The sequence below is a fragment of the Atractosteus spatula genome, chromosome 25, assembly GCF_055471065.1.
Source record: "Atractosteus spatula isolate fAtrSpa1 chromosome 25, fAtrSpa1.hap1, whole genome shotgun sequence".
Taxonomy (NCBI): Eukaryota; Metazoa; Chordata; class Actinopteri; order Semionotiformes; family Lepisosteidae; genus Atractosteus; species Atractosteus spatula.
In genome coordinates this window covers 2,712,657-2,729,696 of record NC_142730.1, presented here as the reverse complement: position 1 = coordinate 2,729,696, position 17,040 = coordinate 2,712,657, and the positions used below count along the sequence as shown (strand labels likewise).

General features: G+C 40.6%; 1 protein-coding gene across 2 annotated transcripts; it reads left to right on the top strand.

Annotated features, from left to right (window-relative positions):
* The first annotated feature begins 72 nt into the window (after positions 1-72).
* Positions 73-15,945, top strand: LOC148815056 (uncharacterized). Of its 2 annotated transcripts, none has more exons than XM_088905340.1 (5): positions 73-346; positions 11,954-12,214; positions 13,383-13,742; positions 14,417-14,680; positions 15,502-15,945. In XM_088905340.1, exons 3-5 carry the CDS (start codon positions 13,427-13,429, stop codon positions 15,612-15,614), a joined length of 693 nt encoding a protein of 230 aa, XP_088761466.1. In that variant the 5' UTR covers positions 73-346; positions 11,954-12,214; positions 13,383-13,426; the 3' UTR covers positions 15,615-15,945. The 2 variants fall into 2 exon arrangements, with proteins under 2 accessions (XP_088761466.1, XP_088761464.1); XM_088905338.1 differs by having other exon boundaries at positions 273-346; positions 11,954-12,020.
* The last annotated feature ends 1,095 nt before the right edge of the window (positions 15,946-17,040 follow it).

Sequence of the window (17,040 nt, the reverse complement as noted above, 5' to 3'; positions counted from 1 at the left end):
GCCTGGCATGTGTGAGACTCAAACCACCCCACTGATATTGAGATACCGTTAGTGCAGGGATAGACGTACCCTCACAGTACATTTGTCTACATGAAGAAGCGCTTAACTTACAGTGCTAGTTTAATTTCAGACTGGCTGTCAGGTGTCAATCTATGCGTATAATAAAGATCTAGAAAGTGATTCCCAATCCTGGTGCTGGTGACCCACACACCTGCTGGTTGTCATTTTATTTCGGAACAAAACGTCATTATGTCCCCATGGGAGGCGGATCTGCGGTTTTTAATGGGCTTCCCCACCTGGAATGCAGTGCCCAGCGTTTTTCACTGAAATGGCCTTTTTGGAGAAGGTGAGTTTTCCTCGAACTTTAAGTTTAATTCTGCCCTGAAAAAAAGTTGTTTTGTTGTTGTTTGTTTTTCAGTACTGTAGTTATCTGCACGCGAGGCGTGTTGTTTGTTTGTCGGCTTTTGCTTTTGTTTTCACAAAGGGCTGTAACTCGTTGATGCCCCAGTTCTGGTCCAGTCGTTTGTATCGGATATTCGTGCTTATTTTTCAAATGATCGGGCATTTTGCGACAGAACAGGATTTAAAAGTGGCAGTAAAATTGACGTGCAGATCGTGTGATAAAGAATTCGTCTTGGCTGTTTAAATGTTGCGCGGCACCTGACAAGACAGTAGTCTTATATGATTTTTAAAAAATAAATAGCATATTTTATTGAATCGACGCGTAAAGTACTTTGGTTTCATGTTCGCGCAGCCAGTTGGTTAAGTAATAGTCCGAGTCTAGTAGTTGAGGACGTTAGATTGGTTGTCAGTGAGAAATAAACGCATAACGTAATGAAGACATCGCATCTTCTAAAAAACGGCTAACTGCGCATGAAGAAAAAAAAATAAAAATTATTTGTGATACCCCTGAATTATTATGAAAAAGTAAAACACATTTTCGGGTCCGATGTGGTTACAGTGCATCAATAACGATGTTTAAAAGCGATCGATTGAATGTTCATTTAGTTCAGTTACACGCAACCAAATAATCCTGTTTTGTGTCAAAGTGTCCTGGAAGAGATTCAATATTTACTCTTACTCTGTATAAAGATTATTTATTTATCGCTTCACTGTTCAATAGTTATGACGTACTTTTACATGGAAAAACTAAAATTGGAAATATTTTCAACAAAGTTGTACCATGAAAAAAGTAGTTTCACTGGCTGTTGATTGAGGAGGTCTTTGTATTAAGGCCTACTGCATCACTATTCAAAGTTGGTAACTTTAGACGTTTTCTGTTTATATTGAGGCTGATTGATCGTTTTACCTCAAAGATCTTTTTAACTACCTTCAGTGTTGAGCAATGTGGAGTAGGAAATCGCGGTTAAGTTTATATGTCTTTTTTTGTTCAGAACACTCATTTATGACTGCAGTGTCAAAAGACCAGCTGTTGGTAACTAAAAATAATTTCACCAGATTTCAGATTTCTCCTTTGGTACAAGATTCATTCCCATATCTTAACTGTTAGTAACTGGCTCATTGTATGTACGATCCATTTGAGATTCAAGGCATGTAGTTTGATCCCTCATGTTTACAAAAGCATTATGCAATACAACGTCTATGACTTGCAGCTAATGTCATGCATTCCAGCCCATTCTAGGAGAAGGGTTTTATTGGGGATACAATTGGTTTCTGGGCTGATGCCTTCTTCAGAATCATTATTAGGTTAGGTTTTGAAACAGGTTTAGCAGAAACAGTAGATAAGACAGATGGAAACAAAAATAGTATATAGATCATGGAAATGCAAACGTTAGGCTATTTCACAGGAAGTGGTCTGTTAAGCTCTCATTAAATAAGGCTTTGTGCAAACCACCTTCCCCTGTCATATAAACAAAAATGAAAAAGCATTTTTAAGTGGCATCGCTGAAATCAATTTCAACAGAGTGTAGGGAGCTGAAGTGTAGGGAAAGAAGGAATAGAAAAGTGATGGTAAGATTAAATCATTGTTCCCTTTTTCTAACTGCTGTTTAAATTTAACCACATTTAACGTGTTTGTTCATGCCTGTTTATGAAATTTGTTAAGATTTAAACCTTATGGGTGAAGACCCATGGAGAATAGGCAGATGGATCTTGGATCTGTTTCAGTAGTAGAATGTTGAACAGCCATGTCCTGTTTGCCAATGCCCAGAAACGCCCTTTCAAACATGCCTCTTTTTTTTTCTCTATATCTTATTGCTGAAACATCTTGGGCATAAAATGTCTTGCATTTCTTTTTCCAAAACCCACATGAAGAGGTAATGGTGCACCAAAGATCAGGCATAAGTGTTCTTTATTACACGGACAGATGGCGGTAGATGGTAACATCTACTAATTACGTAATTAAATGTTAGTTAGGTAATTAAACTGGATTGAAGTTCTGAATGGCAGCTTAATTTTAAACGTGGCCTGACCAATAAGATACACCTGGCAAACGATTGTCCCAATACTTTTACGCCCCTGAAATGGGGGGGATGGAACACAAAAAGTGGTACTATTCTAAAACATGTAAAAGGTTTATTCCATGCTAAAAAAAGAAGAAAGAAAACACAACATTTCGGCCGTGGAGCCTCGGTACAGCATATAGACACAGAAATACTCAGAATTAAAAGGTGACACTCTGTACTTTTGCCTCATATTCGTCTTTTCATCTCAAATCTAAATTGCTAGAGCATACAGCAAAAATAGCACTTTTTGGCTTCACTGTCCCAGTATTTATGGAGGTAATTTCTATGGTGTGAAGAAGACTAGCGCTATGCTACCCCCAATATACTGAATATACACTAATATTGTTACACGTAGAGGGTTACGAAAGGGTCCCCGTCTCCAAGAATTGTGATGTCAGTTTCTTTGCCAGCGTTATGTCAACTTTTATGTAATTTGTCATGTGAGGAAAGCCCGCAAGTAAGCATTTCACTGTACTTCGGTACATAGGACAATAAACTTGAATTTGAAAATTGTAAATATCAGAAATAGGCCAAATGTGTTAGTCAATAAGTGAATTAAATTAACCAGGAGATGCCGTTTTTAACCAAAGGGATTCTCCTAAAAAGGGATTTAGGAGATCAGAGTTTCCCTAAAAACAACAGAAGAGCAAGTTCTCTTAATAATGAGGTTCAAATAGCTAACTCCAATTTGGTCTTTCTGGATGATCTGGACAAGGAGCTCTCACCTTCTGTCTCTTCCCATGTCCTCCTGCCCCCTCTTTCTGTGTCCATCTGTCCCTATACCTGCTTTTTTCCATATACTGCTGATGCCAAGGTCAGCTTTACAATTGCTTTGATCACTGAATCTTTCACCCGCACGTCTCGGCAAACATCTCCCCTTCTTTAAAGCTCCTGAGAACTGGAAATGTTGACACTGACCAGGTGTTACAGTTATATTTAAGGTGAATAATCATAATTAATAATAATTGCTTACACTTATATAGCACTTTTCTGGACAGTCAACCCAAAGGGCTTTACAGGCAGTGGGGGCTCCCCTCCACCACCTAGATGATGAAACCAATTCACCCTCAGAGCTAGCATGCCAACCAGAAAACAGCAAATTTGCAAAGGCAACCTTACACGTCTGAAAGCCACAAGCCATTTTAAAATGTCAGGGCTTTACGCTGAAAAGAGAACCATGGGATTAAATCCGAGCTTATTGCTTGCGCTTACTTATTGAGGCAAAAATGTGCAAAATATTTTGGCAGTGACGATAAAATGATGAAGTGTTACAAGATACTGGTACTTCAGAAGAGGAAAGGGGAATTTGATGAAAGTCACTTTTATGTGGGGTTCAAAAGCTTTTTCAAATGTCATTTAAAGGTGTTCAAAGAAAAAAGGAAGATGACTTCATATCAGAAAGTCTATAAGGAAATAGTCGTCCTGTGTCAAAGGCTTACAAACTACTTGATGCGTAATTCAAGTCTTGCACACACAGCAGTCTTCCAAAACTAGAGCAAAAATGGCTCATCTTTATGATTATTTTTAAAATAATAAATTAGAATTTGATCATTTTGGTCGATGGCTTTGAGTCCTTAATGGAGTGAAATATATTCCACGTGTTGGACGATTACCATATAGCTCATAACCCGTGTTTATATTGTAACGCAACGGGGGCTCAGGCGGGCGCCCTTGCCGCATCAGGTCGGCCCCGCACCGTCCGGGGCTCGAACCCGGGACTCCCGCGTCACTCAGCAGCGACCCAGCCCGGTGAGCTAAAGAGAGATCTCTCTACAGCCCAGTAGCTGTAGTCCTGCTATCACAGGGAAGGGCGGTGACGTCACCTGCTCTGGTACGCCGGCTCTTACACGGTACCTGTCGGCCGTAAGCGTTACAATATTATACAGCCTTTTCCCTCATCTTTATCAAAGGAGCCACAAATAATGGAGTTCACTGTGGGGAATCAAAGTCTTGTCAACCTATCACAACGTTGACGAGACAAAACTTGCCTTTTGGGGAAAAAAAGAGGATATTTTAATATAAACCTACAGGTCATCGTTAGCTTACTTTCATGAGAGCAGAGTTCTATACCTTAATTATCGGTAGTTGTTGTTTTGTATACAGTACCTATATACCTTTCTCGAAAACGGCTTGGAAACAGTTACCAGAAAAGTCCCACATGATCTTGCAATGTTAAGTCGGTGAGTTTTAGTGTATTTAGTGTATTTCATTCATTTCTTCCGTCACGCGTGGAAAACGTTCAGTCTGCGGTTGCTGACGCTTTGTCAGGAAATAAAAATGCATGAAAAGAACAATTTAATTACTGTAAAATATATACACGAAGAGCAATTTTCATTTCCATTTAATTACACTATGCAGTCTGTTGGTGTGTTAATGAAGAGCGATGTTTTATGAATGCTGATATCAGTTTTCTGTTAGCTGATACTGTAATGGGTGTTCATTTTTTCCACATAACCTTCAATATATCCGTGAGGAGCGAGGCTTCGTTATGACTGTATAAAGGAGTATTTAATATAAGATGCATCCTTTTGCCCGCCTCCGTAACATCAAATTATTTTAACATATATATGTATATCTTGATCGGCGCCTACGAATTCCTAAGAAAACAATAAAGAAAATGTCTCTTTTAATTCCAGCAGTACTTAATTATTTTCTCTGAAAAACAGAAGCGAGTTTTCTCAGAGCTGTGCTCCACATTCGTTGCCAGTTAACCGTAAAAGGAAAAAAAGTACCTTTATGGGACAAAATTATGGAGTAAAAAAATCATAATTTTGTCCCATCAAAGCATTCTCAGCACATTTTAACGGAGGTTTTTTGGATTCGGAATGTAAGTAACTGTGTGGCTCAGAGCAGCTTTAAATTATGTTGCTATTCCTCAGGTTAAAATGGCTTCTGTAGGTCCTAGGGGTTTCTGTGCTGGTTTTGACACAAGTAATGTTCACAGTCTGCTCAAAATAGTTTTAGGAGTTTGTTCATTGTCTGTGAATATTTTTTTGTTGTTTTCCGGTGTTTTTATATATTTTGTGTCGTGTATTATGTTTCTTTTTTGTGACATCCTGTTACGTTTTCGGAATTTCTTACATAAAATACTTGAAGATGGTTTTAGGAGTCGATTTCTAAGGAGATTAGTGCAACCATCAAAGTATTTTGATGAAGATGGGAACATTCTAGCCAAATGAAATCAGAAACGCGTGTTCTGCAAAGTAGTGAATAAATTATACAGCAGATGAATAGCAAGATGAAATGGCTCAGTGGCAACTGAAAAAACTCATTTTGATATTAGGTGCAAGGCCTTCATAGAGGTGGATGTCTAGCAGTACAGAGCTAATAATGAATTGCAGGCAAGACACCTTACAGGCCTTGACTATAATAAGTATGAATGAGATAGAAAGCAGAGGTGATTGTTAACACAGCTGCCCCAGACACCAGCCTGCTGCAATAATGCTTGTTCATCCTGTATAGTTTTGCCTTTGCACTCCTGTCATCTGAAAGACAAAGCGTCACTTACTTAGGCTTTCACACCTGGGTGTGATCTTTTATAGAAGGTATTCATCTTCTGCTCCTCAATGAAGACATTTGCATAGCCTTGTGTGCCCTCTTTTCTGAGCTTGTCAGACTTGGCTTTTTGAGAGCTCCCCCCAAGATAATCGAGAAAAGGATGATGTGACAGAAAAGTTGCTGCTTTATGATTAGCTCACTGATGTGTTTTTGGGCCCTTTTCTTTTTCTAATATCCTGCTTTACTCTTTGCTCAGATATGGTACGTTTACAGCTACATCGCCGCACGTTATCTCTAGTGCTCTGTTCATAATCAGACTCAAAGGAAAGCTCAGAAAGCTCAATGTCATTTCAAGATACATTTGTCATTTCAAGGTGCATTAAAATCAAATTTTTTCGTAATAAATTACTGAGTTCAACAGGTGTGTTTGGAATTGATTTTTAACAGGCTGTCTCTTTCCAGATAACTTCTGCAGAAATGTATCTAATTCTAATTGATATTCAACTTGGTTCATAATGTCTTTAGGCTGAAAAGATTTGCCACTATTGCAGATGTGTATGAACTAGGTAGTGTTTGGGTGGTGTTAGTAACGAGATAATCCTCCAGCATTGCGGTCTATTTCCTCTCTTGTATTGTACCTGTTACTTCCTTCGTGCACTGTGGAGACTTGCTTGTGTGGGTTCAAATTGAACATCTCCTTAATTCCTGCATTTTCCCCCTTAAATGTCTCTTCACATTGTGTGTGCTGCACAGAGTAACCAAGCACATTGAGTGAGATCCACACCCAAAATGAACAAAATAATATTCTGTATGTACATTACTGTGCTTGACACATAAGGTGTTACAAAGCATGTTAATCCTTTAAAAATCTTTTACGGTGATTTTTCTGAGGACTGATTTTGATGAGTCTGGTTTTAAGTTGCTCACAACTGATGTGAAAAGAGGAATAATTAGGCAGGCAATTAAGAATATAAGAAACGTTACAAAAGAGAAGAGGCCATTTGACTTCCAGTCTGTTTGGTAGTGAGTAGCTAAATTACAAGTTCAGGAGGAATAAAAACCAGGAATACTGTATGGCTTTTGGCCAGTAGCAATTAAATAAACTGAAGCAAATTTTATAGGTCACTGCTGTGCTGTTTTCATCAGAAAAACAACTCCTGCAAACCTTTAACCACAGAAAGTTTCCCATCGTCATTGTTTTAGTGGCACTTGGTAAAATGTGGGCACCTTCAAATTTCCGCCTTTCTGAAAACTGCCAACAAAACAACAGCAATATTTAATCGAAAAAGAAATAGTTCACACAAGGGAACACCACTTTAGGGATGTATGAAAAACACGACAGATTAAACTTGATACACATGTAAGGTGATCTTTGATCACAGTTTTCCATCTCAAAGAAGAAACCCAACTGTGGGGTGTGTGCCCTTGTAAACAAACAGTCTAAATACATTTTACTGAAAAGCAATTATTTTTCCTTTATTCCAGAAGTAAGGCTGAAGTGTATCGAGGACAAATGCCGTCATTTTTGTTAAAAAAAGCAAGGGGCTTTCTATCAAAATAAGGCTTCTGGAATTTCTTTGAGGAAGGTTTAATGTCAGTACAGAACCCACAGGGGAACAGAACTTCAGCACCTGATTCTCTGGAAAAAAATCCCCCTTCTTCTAGAGTTTATACAAGCCCATTAGCCCACTGAGCCAGTTTGATAGCTCCTAGTTAATTGGTCCAAGGATCTCATCCAACTAGTTACTAGTACTAATAACAATTGTAACTTTCATTTATAAACCGCCTTTCCAAATCCAAGCTGTACAACACAAATCAAGAAAAAGACAAAAGTACAACAAAAGTAAAGGAAGAAAAAAAACGAGAGCAGAAAGGTTTTTACAGATTGACTCTAGGTGTAACGAATACGCCCCTGCGTGTAACGGGGATCTCAGCCGCCCGGGTTGGGGGAGGTCTCCTTTAGCTCAGCCGGCGAGACCCCCCTTGCGTGACGCCGGAGGCCCGGGACACTGAGCCGCAGCTCTGTCCTTCTTCTCCTGGTTTTCTGTGTTGCTCTGAGCTGCAAGATGGGAAAAAAACCGAAGACATCAAAAAAACAAAAAGAGTCAGACAGAGAGCACCAAAAAGCAAAAAGAGGACGTTAGAAGCTTCGCTGTCTTACTCAACTGCAGAACAGAAAGGAGAAGACTCTCTCTTTTTCCTGCCGCAGCTTGCTCAGAAGAGGTCATGAAACAAAGGAAGGAAGATAGCTCAGGGGGTCCCTCGGTCTTTTTTAAAAACAAGCTCCAGAGCAAAGTGGAAGAGGAGCTCTTCGGAGTAATCGAAGGAGGGCAGCATCAGAGGTCATTATCACGATGTGTTAACTTTCCGGTGTGGGTCTTTGTAACTGTTTGCCATTTTAATAACGCATGTAAGGCACTCACATGTACAGTACTCTCTTCTGAAAACCTGTACACATGACATGTAAGCCAGGGTTTGTTTTCTGTGAGGTGGCTGCAACTTTATGTCTAAAAGCTACATTATCAACCTGCATCCTGCGAGCAAAGTTGTAGAAACCTTGGTAAAATCTTTTGTGCAACACCTTCACCACTTAACCTTCCAACAGCATTTTGGAAACATTGGCACAGCGTTTTGTGTTAGCTCTGTTTGCACTGAGGAACCCCACGATTGCCATGGGGTGAAAATGAATATTTTTCGCGGGGCAGCCCTGAAGTGTGAAATGATTGTGTCTCTCCAGTGTACCTCCTCACCATTCAGCGAGTGAGAACATACTACAGAGCGGAAACTTCACGAGAGTGAAGACCTTTTGATGTGGCATTGCCACCAATAAGAAAGACGAGCTCTTTAACAGAATGAGTTTGATGATTTTCCTGCCACAGTTTGAGAAAAACACAAAAGCTTCATTGTAGCGATTAAAAAAACAAAACAAAACCATACATTATGCTGAAAAAAAAAACCCTAACAGCATGGCACATTTGAAGTGCCGACAACAGAATCTCTAGACTAAATGTTCTTTTTTGTAAGCGATTTCTTATCTACTTCCTGTGCACAACTCCAACACATCGCTCTGCAGTGGCTGAGGTGACACCTTGCCCATAATGTGTAATACAGAATGCCAAAAAATGTGCCCCTAAATTTCAGTTACATATGATTACACAATGCTTAATGCAAATGCAAAACCTCTTTCAGCGCTTCCTATAGTAAGACACTGTTAAACCCAGATGTAAGCCTTAGTTGCCTCAATGGTGAAATGTGGATGTAGACTTTTATGAGGCACTCTAGTGACATCGATTAGTATGTGTTTTTTTTTTCTGGGGATATGGAAAGAACCAATCTCCTTTTGAGTAGCCCAGGTTTACTAGTATAATTGTGGGGGGAAAATACAAATGTATAATTATCTGGGAAGTACTAGATAAGATGCTGCAAGTCATTTTCTGTATCCTATTTTGGGATGACTTGTACTTTCTTAAGTGTTTGGGTTTGGGTGTCTACCCTGTGATGGACTGGTGTCCTGTCCAGGGTGTACCCTGCCTTGTGCCCGTTGCTTGCTAGGATAGGCTCCAGGTCCCCTGTGATCCTGATTTGGAAGAATCGGTTAGAAAATGGATTGATGGATAGTACTTTCCCTAGTTAATTTGTCTCTTATGCAGCTCCTCAAGGTCTAATCATAAATCTTAGCTGTTTTAAAACTTTTGATGTTCAGTTTAGTCCTGGTGTTCTACAGGGTTGTGTGCTGGGACCTTCAGTAATTATCACACATGGTGTCTCTTGGTCAGATTATTTTCATGGACACACTATATGATTTGAACAAAACGTTGCCTGATGCAAATTCTACTCTTTCCACTGTGTCTTCTAGCACTTTCCCCGTGCTGCCTACATGATGCCAACACGTCCTCTTCATACGGGCTCCTCTCAAACTCTGCGTCTCTCTTCCTGTATCGCTTTCTGTATGCAAAACCCCGAACTTGTCGACATCACACCTCACCGGCCGGCTGCTTCCCAGGCGGAATCCTTTGGAATTTTACCTGCTGCTCCTGCCCTGCTTGACTGCGCAGGTGTGCGGGGTTTGGGACTCTGTGATTGTGCTGGCTCCTGAAGAAGGGGATGGCTGAGCCAAACGCACTGTACAGTGTGCAGTCTGGAGCTGATAATAAGGCACTTTAGCATCTTCAAGCAGTGCGAGAGTTTTCTTCCCTTTGTTTTGGCTTTGCATCTTCGTTGAGCTCTCCAGGATGGGATCGTGACCCGAGGCCGGTAGCTGGGAATAACCAGTAGATCCGCCATCAGATTTACTCAACTGTTAGAGATGGGGTTGTTTTTCCTTACATGATCTAGACTCTTCACTTAAGGTGTTTTTCTCCACATCTCCGGGAAATACCTGATATGGGTCAGGCTGACAAGAAAGATAGAAAAGAATAAACAACACAAAGCTTTCCGCTGTAGGTGTATCCTGTTATTGTCATCCTGTTTTTACAGGGTTTTTTTATACTTGTGCAGCCTGAACTGGCTTGATACTGAGATGGCGACATAAGAAACTAATGTCTTTCATAATTATAATATTAATTTATATATCTGAAGTCACAGTCTCTGCTTCTGTGGCTCTTAACTGTCAAAAAAAGAGCAAACATCTTCGAGATCAGCTATCTCTAACTGTCTTCTTGGCAGCAGTGAGTTTCCATGATGACACACTGACATTATGTCTTACTCCTTCGTCATCAATCCTGACATTTTGAGTCAGTTGCTATCTGCCAGTGGTTTCAACTTAACAAGAAAGTTAAGTTTTTAAAACCTGATTTAGGTGACTCTGAATTTAAAATGTAATATGAATTAAATGTAATTTAAATAATAAAATAATGATTTGAAGAATTTAAGACTATAGAAATGTCAGTGGCTACTAAATAAACTCACTGTTGGAATGCACCAATTTCTACAAATGTGGACTGTACTGTTCTTTACTGGTTAATAGAATACCATTCAAGGACTGGAGTGAATTACCGTATAGCAGCCAGCCCATTTCAAACAATACCATGAAATAAGTCAAAGAAAACCAAAAACATTTTTAAAAAATCTAAGTAAAACTAACCCTTGAAGCTCTGATTGTTTAAAAGTTTGCTTTTTTCATTTAATATTGCTGCTTCCCCATAGTTAAGAAAGAGTGCGAATTGAGCACAGTTTCAACTGCTTTGCACCCTGTGTCTCAGTCTAAGGCACTGTCCCAAATCATGTCAAAGTACTGCAGTGTGGTTCCTTAGATCAAAAGTCCTCAGAACAAATGGAATAGCAAGCAAAACACAGGAAATTAAGTTAAAACAATCCTTTTAAGAATCCACCACACCATAAAGCATGGCAGAATTTGTAAAAAAGTTCACATTAACATAGTTCTCACTTTAGAGAATTTGTGTTCTAGGTCATCACTGACTGTTTTATGGGAATCAGATCTCATAAATAGCCCTGTAAGATGGTTCTTAGTCTTCTATTGTGTCCAAGCCTTTCCATTAAAATATACAAAAAAACTTGTATGCGCCTCTCCACCTGATTTTCTCATTGTGATTCAGTTTCGTTCCTCATTACAACCCTTTTAGTTACCAAGGAAGGGATGGAAAACCTGTACTCCTTTTCTACCAGGCTTGTCCTTCGGAGAGCTCTGGCACCTACAGCAGACTTGGCAGCCACCCCCGCTCACAGATTCACAGGGGTCAAAGGGGTCATAGCTGCGTGGTAGGGCTAGGACACCGCGCCCAGCCGAAATCCCACACAGCGCAGGCCTAGCCAATCGTGCACAGCCTTATGGGAAACACTTCTAGTCATGTTTTTTTCTGTGATGTAACGTGAGACAGAGAACCCGATGAGAGCTTTCCCTTATATAAAGATCAAGAGACGCCAGCTCGGTAGAAGTCGACAGTCCATCCGCCCAGTCTAGTGTTGAATTTCTTAGAAAGCGCTCAAACCTACGTGAGGTGATTCACGTTTTTTCCCTTCTTTTGCTGCAGCTTCATTGGTTGTGAAGGGACGCCAGGATGCGGCGCGGGGTGTTTCTGAGCCTCTGCCTGCTGCAAGGTAAGAACTCTGCGCTCTTTTCTGCTCTGCCTGTGTTACAGCTGCCATACAGCAAGACCCAAAAGCTACCCAGAAAGAAGAAGAACACGTGTCCCCCTGGCCAGGTGAGGTTGAGCATCTTGTGATGGGACAGAGGCCGAGGAAAATCCTTAGTCTGTCAACTGCCTGGGAGAACTAGGATGGGATCCGATCAGGTAGTTTGACCTCTGTATTGATGGACAAGAATACATGTCCTATAACAATTTCAAACAGGTTGTTTTGCTAATAATCTGGACTTTGAGAAGATGGGTAGTGTCAAAAAGTGTTAATCCAATCAGTGAGACTTGAAATGTACCTGAAATGTATTTGCTGTGTTTTGTGCTTCCTAAAAACACATAGCAAATGTTTTACCTTAATCAGCAATATCTGACCTTTTTCACAGCATGTCATTAATTGTGAGGTTTTTCAGTCACCCAACCCTTTAGTGTGTCAGTTAAACCTCTTCTCGTCACTCAGTGTTTCTCTGCGTTATATACAGTATGTAGTAAAAAAAACCCAGTTTTTGGATACAAAGATTAAGATTTGTACCACTGTGATCAGCTGTTTGAACAGTGGAATATTTTAAATGAGAGCACCTGTTTCGTTTGTGCCTGTGTGTGATAGCACTCTCCAAAACACTGAGGGCCAGTCTTGGTGTAATCTAAATCCTGGATGTTCTGCTTTTAACTTCCAGTTAGGAAACACCTGCAAATAGGTCAGTATATCCAAATGAAAGAATGCTCCTCAATCTTCCGAATCCCTGGAAAAGGTTTCTCATTTTCTGAAAGATGACAAACTGAAATTTGGTGCTGAACTCTCTAGAACTGCAAATACAGGAGAGGGACACGGTGTTGTAGAGGTGTCATTCAGTGGACAAGATGTTAAAATTAGGGTCCTGACATTAAAGATTCCATAACACTATTTTCAAAAGTAAGAATCTTAACTCCAGTGTCCTGTTTGAAATCTTCTTTTGGGCTCACACAAACCAAAATAAATTTGCTCTGTATTTCTCTATTTCTGTGGCTGATCTGCTCTGCAGTGGGACTGCTAATGTAGAACAACCCAAAGCTGCAAGTCAGTAGTGAATGTAGTGGGTCCCCTTTTATACTGTGTATGAAGCAGTTTGGATTCTTTTATGATGAAAACCCCCAACTGCAAGCACATATTTAGACTAGACACTCAACGTGTTGATTAACCAAAACTTGATTCTATGATGTTATTATATATCTGAATGGAATGAAAATGATGAGGAGACTGTGACTTTGCAAGATGAGCTCATGATCCTGATCTTTTGGGATGGTTCAGGTAAAACGAAACTGAATCTTCTTTTGTTTTCACTTCCAGGAGCTCTGTGTACAATCAACGTTACTCAATATCCACATTTTGTGATGGCTGAAGTTGGCAAAAATGTCACCATGAACTGCAAATTTTCCTACACCAACGAAATTGTATCCCGGCCAATCCTATACTGGTATATCAGTGGAAAGGACAATGAGGATGAGTACATATTTCCCCATACAGCAGAGCAGTACAAGAACCGGGTAGTGCAGGCAGGCGATGGAACACCCCACAATAAATCTGTGCAGCTTCAGCAGGTCCAGCTGGAGGATACCAACACCTACTACTGCATGATGTCCTACATCGTGAACAACACTTCGCCTGTGAGGACTAGGAGCCCTCTTGGAGTACAACTGTTTGTTCATGGTAATTCAACAAGGACTTGAAAACTCAAACTCAAAAATGTTAGGTTACGCCTATCACGCTGGCTCACAGAAAGAGAAAAGTAGCTACCGACCAAGGAGTTATCTCTGACCTCAGTGTAGAGCATTAGACATCTCTCTGAGACCAGTCAGAAGCTTACAGCCCTGTCTCCACCCTCTGTCCTGTGGAGGACAAAGGGCTGGCATGTCTTGTATACTTTCTCTTTCATTGACAAAACCCTACGTAGAAGCTTCCAAGCAGCCCAAATAGCATTATGGCTACTCTTCTCTTTCAGGAAGCTTGCAGGAATAACCTCACGCTCCCTTTCTTTTAGAAAAGTAGCCACCCACCTATAGGATGGTCTGCGATTAGTGTAGCAGTATACCAGAGTCAAAGGACAAGCCACTTCCTGGTAATAAAGTATGCAGAGTAGCTCAGCTAGGTGAAGCAAAGAAGACAGACAGAGAAGAGCCCTGAAACAGGGTGGACCAGACCTTGACCATGTGTCAGAGGTCACTGTAGAGATCATTTCTACTTAGAAGAAGACAGTTGCCTCATGGAGAGATGCCTTAGCACTCTGGAGGGTAGAAACAGCCAGCTTCCAGTCATAGAGCCAACAAATATCCCTGTTTAAGGATTCCTGTTATTAGTTTTTGTGGGTATTCACTTTCTTTCAGGGCCTCTTAACTTCTTTATGATGTCGGAAAATAATTCAGAACTCTGCTGTGAGATACGAGTGCCCTCCGTGGACAATGTACGCCTCTCACTGCTTCAGAATGGAACAGAGGTGCAAACATACTTTAACGCAACTCAGAATGGAACGGAATTCGTCCTGTCCACACGCTTCCAGGTGGAGTCCCAAGAGACACTGATGTTCGAGTGCCGGCTGAAGTATCATGACTGCTTCCATACAACGCAGATCCTTCGTCAGAAGCCACAGCGTGAGTCGTAGATATGATGTCTTTTGCCTCCGGTGCATCTGATTACAGGACGTTAGGTCAAAGTTCAGGCATCCCACAAGCTTTGAGACCAGCTGTATGAACTTGTATGAAAGAGGGGTAGGAGACCAGCGACTTCATCACTGCTCGCAGGGCGGGGGAGTTGGTTGTTTTGTGGCTGTGGTGCTGACACACCCAGTGCTTAATACCACTCAGTTTAATAAGGCGTATCTCCACCCCACCCAATTACCATCTTCGATCAAGTCCTGGATCGACCTTTTCTATTTGTGCTGGGATTTCATAGCTTTGAGTGACGCTGGATCAACTGAGTGGGCAACTTTAAAGTAGCTGCTTCGATTTAAAACTTGCACAGACACGGTCACGCCGTCACCTAATGTAGCGTTAAGGCATAACATTCATAGGACTCTCTCCTGTTAGTCATGGAGAGGGCATTTTGAAAACTATTGTATGTGTGCATGCGGCACAGCGATATGAACTATAGAGGTCTCTTCCTTGCTCTGTAATTCTGAGTATTTCCTCATAGTGGAGGAATATCAAACTAATTTTAACTGCTCGTTCACGAGATGTACCAAAGCATTTAAAAACATGAATAAGAAGGGGACTGTTGTTGCAGCAGGTATTGTATTGAGTAGGTGGAAACTGTACATAATGTGTATGTAATACTTATTCATACTTTATAACATTCTCACTATTCACTTTTTGAACGCTTAGAGTTTGTTTATAAGCAGCACCTCAAAAAATGTTGCCTGAAGAAATACTTCCGTCTCAGTCCCCTGGAAAATACCTCTTATCTCTCTTTTTAGGCCTGGAGCCCCAGCATCCTCTCATCCTGTATACCTTCATCCTGCTGTTTCCTTTCTGCACCCTCCTCCTCATCCTCTCCGTCTTTCTGGCGAGAAGCAAGTACCAGACTTGAATGCTTCAGGCTCGAGAGGCTCAACCCCTCAGAGCTCCAGAGAACAGGCCTGGGCGTCTCTGCTGTAGAACGGGTAGAATTGACACCGCAGGCCCAAGATTGTTGAGAAACACTAGAAATCTGGCTGTTTCCGTTTACAGAAATGAGCGTGAGAGATTCAACTTCTTGTATTTAGAAAATACTAGTGATCTTTGTGCTCTCTTTGTTGAAGAACTAGGAGCAAGTAATCTTTGTTTTTTTTTAAAAACAACACAGGTATACAGTTTGTGCTGTTCATTATCATTTTACATAACAGTTTTTGTTTGAAATCTAACAATAAAATATCACATTTTCATTTGTCTGTTCTGTTACGCATTCAATTCCACACTAAACATAAATGGGATACATTTATTCAGTGCATAAGAGCATAGTGTTGAACAGGCTTTGTCAAATCCTTTACATACTACATGATTAAAGCCCAATAATACTGGAATTGTTTGTCATACCCCACCAACAAGATTTTGATTCTTGTTAGAGATTTCCTACATATCGAATGGACTTTTGTTTCAGAATTTTGCAATACATTATAATGGTATTTTTAATACCATTACATCACACGTTTTTCCATATTTTTTATCTTGTCTGGTCCGCAAAACCCAGAAGCTATTTCTAATGCTAATTGAGTAGTAGTTAAATCAGTATCATTGAGAAACATGAATTAAATGCTGGAACCCCATTCAAATGAACAGAAGACATAAAGAATAAATGATGGAAAGTCTTCCAGTCTAGTTCAGTGAAAAGATGGAACACGTTACTGCCCACCTCTGCTGGAAGTGCATGTTTTTCCCCTGTTCTGTTTGTCACAGAAAACCCTCCAACATTGCTTCAGTGTTCCCCAAGATGCAGATCATGTGACCTGAGCCATTGTGCTGTGCACCCACAGAGAGCCATTGCTGTCCGTCACAAAGCATGCTGGGGTATCAAATGCAAAAAAAGTGCATGAAAACACAGAGTCAGCCATCTACTGAGGTAGCTGAGATATTGATGTCAAATGTGTGCTGGAAATATCTCAATAAAATCCTTTAATAAGGGTTTAACCCTCCAGAAATTAAGAGATCTTCAGACTGGGTCTGGCTATGTTCTCTGTTGCTTTAATTTGGCTCCTGACTGCTTGGTTTCACATTTTTATGATACCAGTTGGTGCATATCCATCAGCAGAAAGCTGCTGATTCCTAGTAAGGTTCGTGGAAGCCAGGAGCCTGTCCTGGAATATTTGGGAACCTATACCTCTGGATGGAGCCCCAGTCCATCACCTCCTATACAGGGAAATATATTCCCCTCATTAGTTGTCACTTCCACTTTTTGGCAGCAGTTTTTCGCCTGCTGGGCAGTAAACATGTTTAGGGTACTCTCCCATCACAACTCTTGACATTGACAGTTGAAGGGA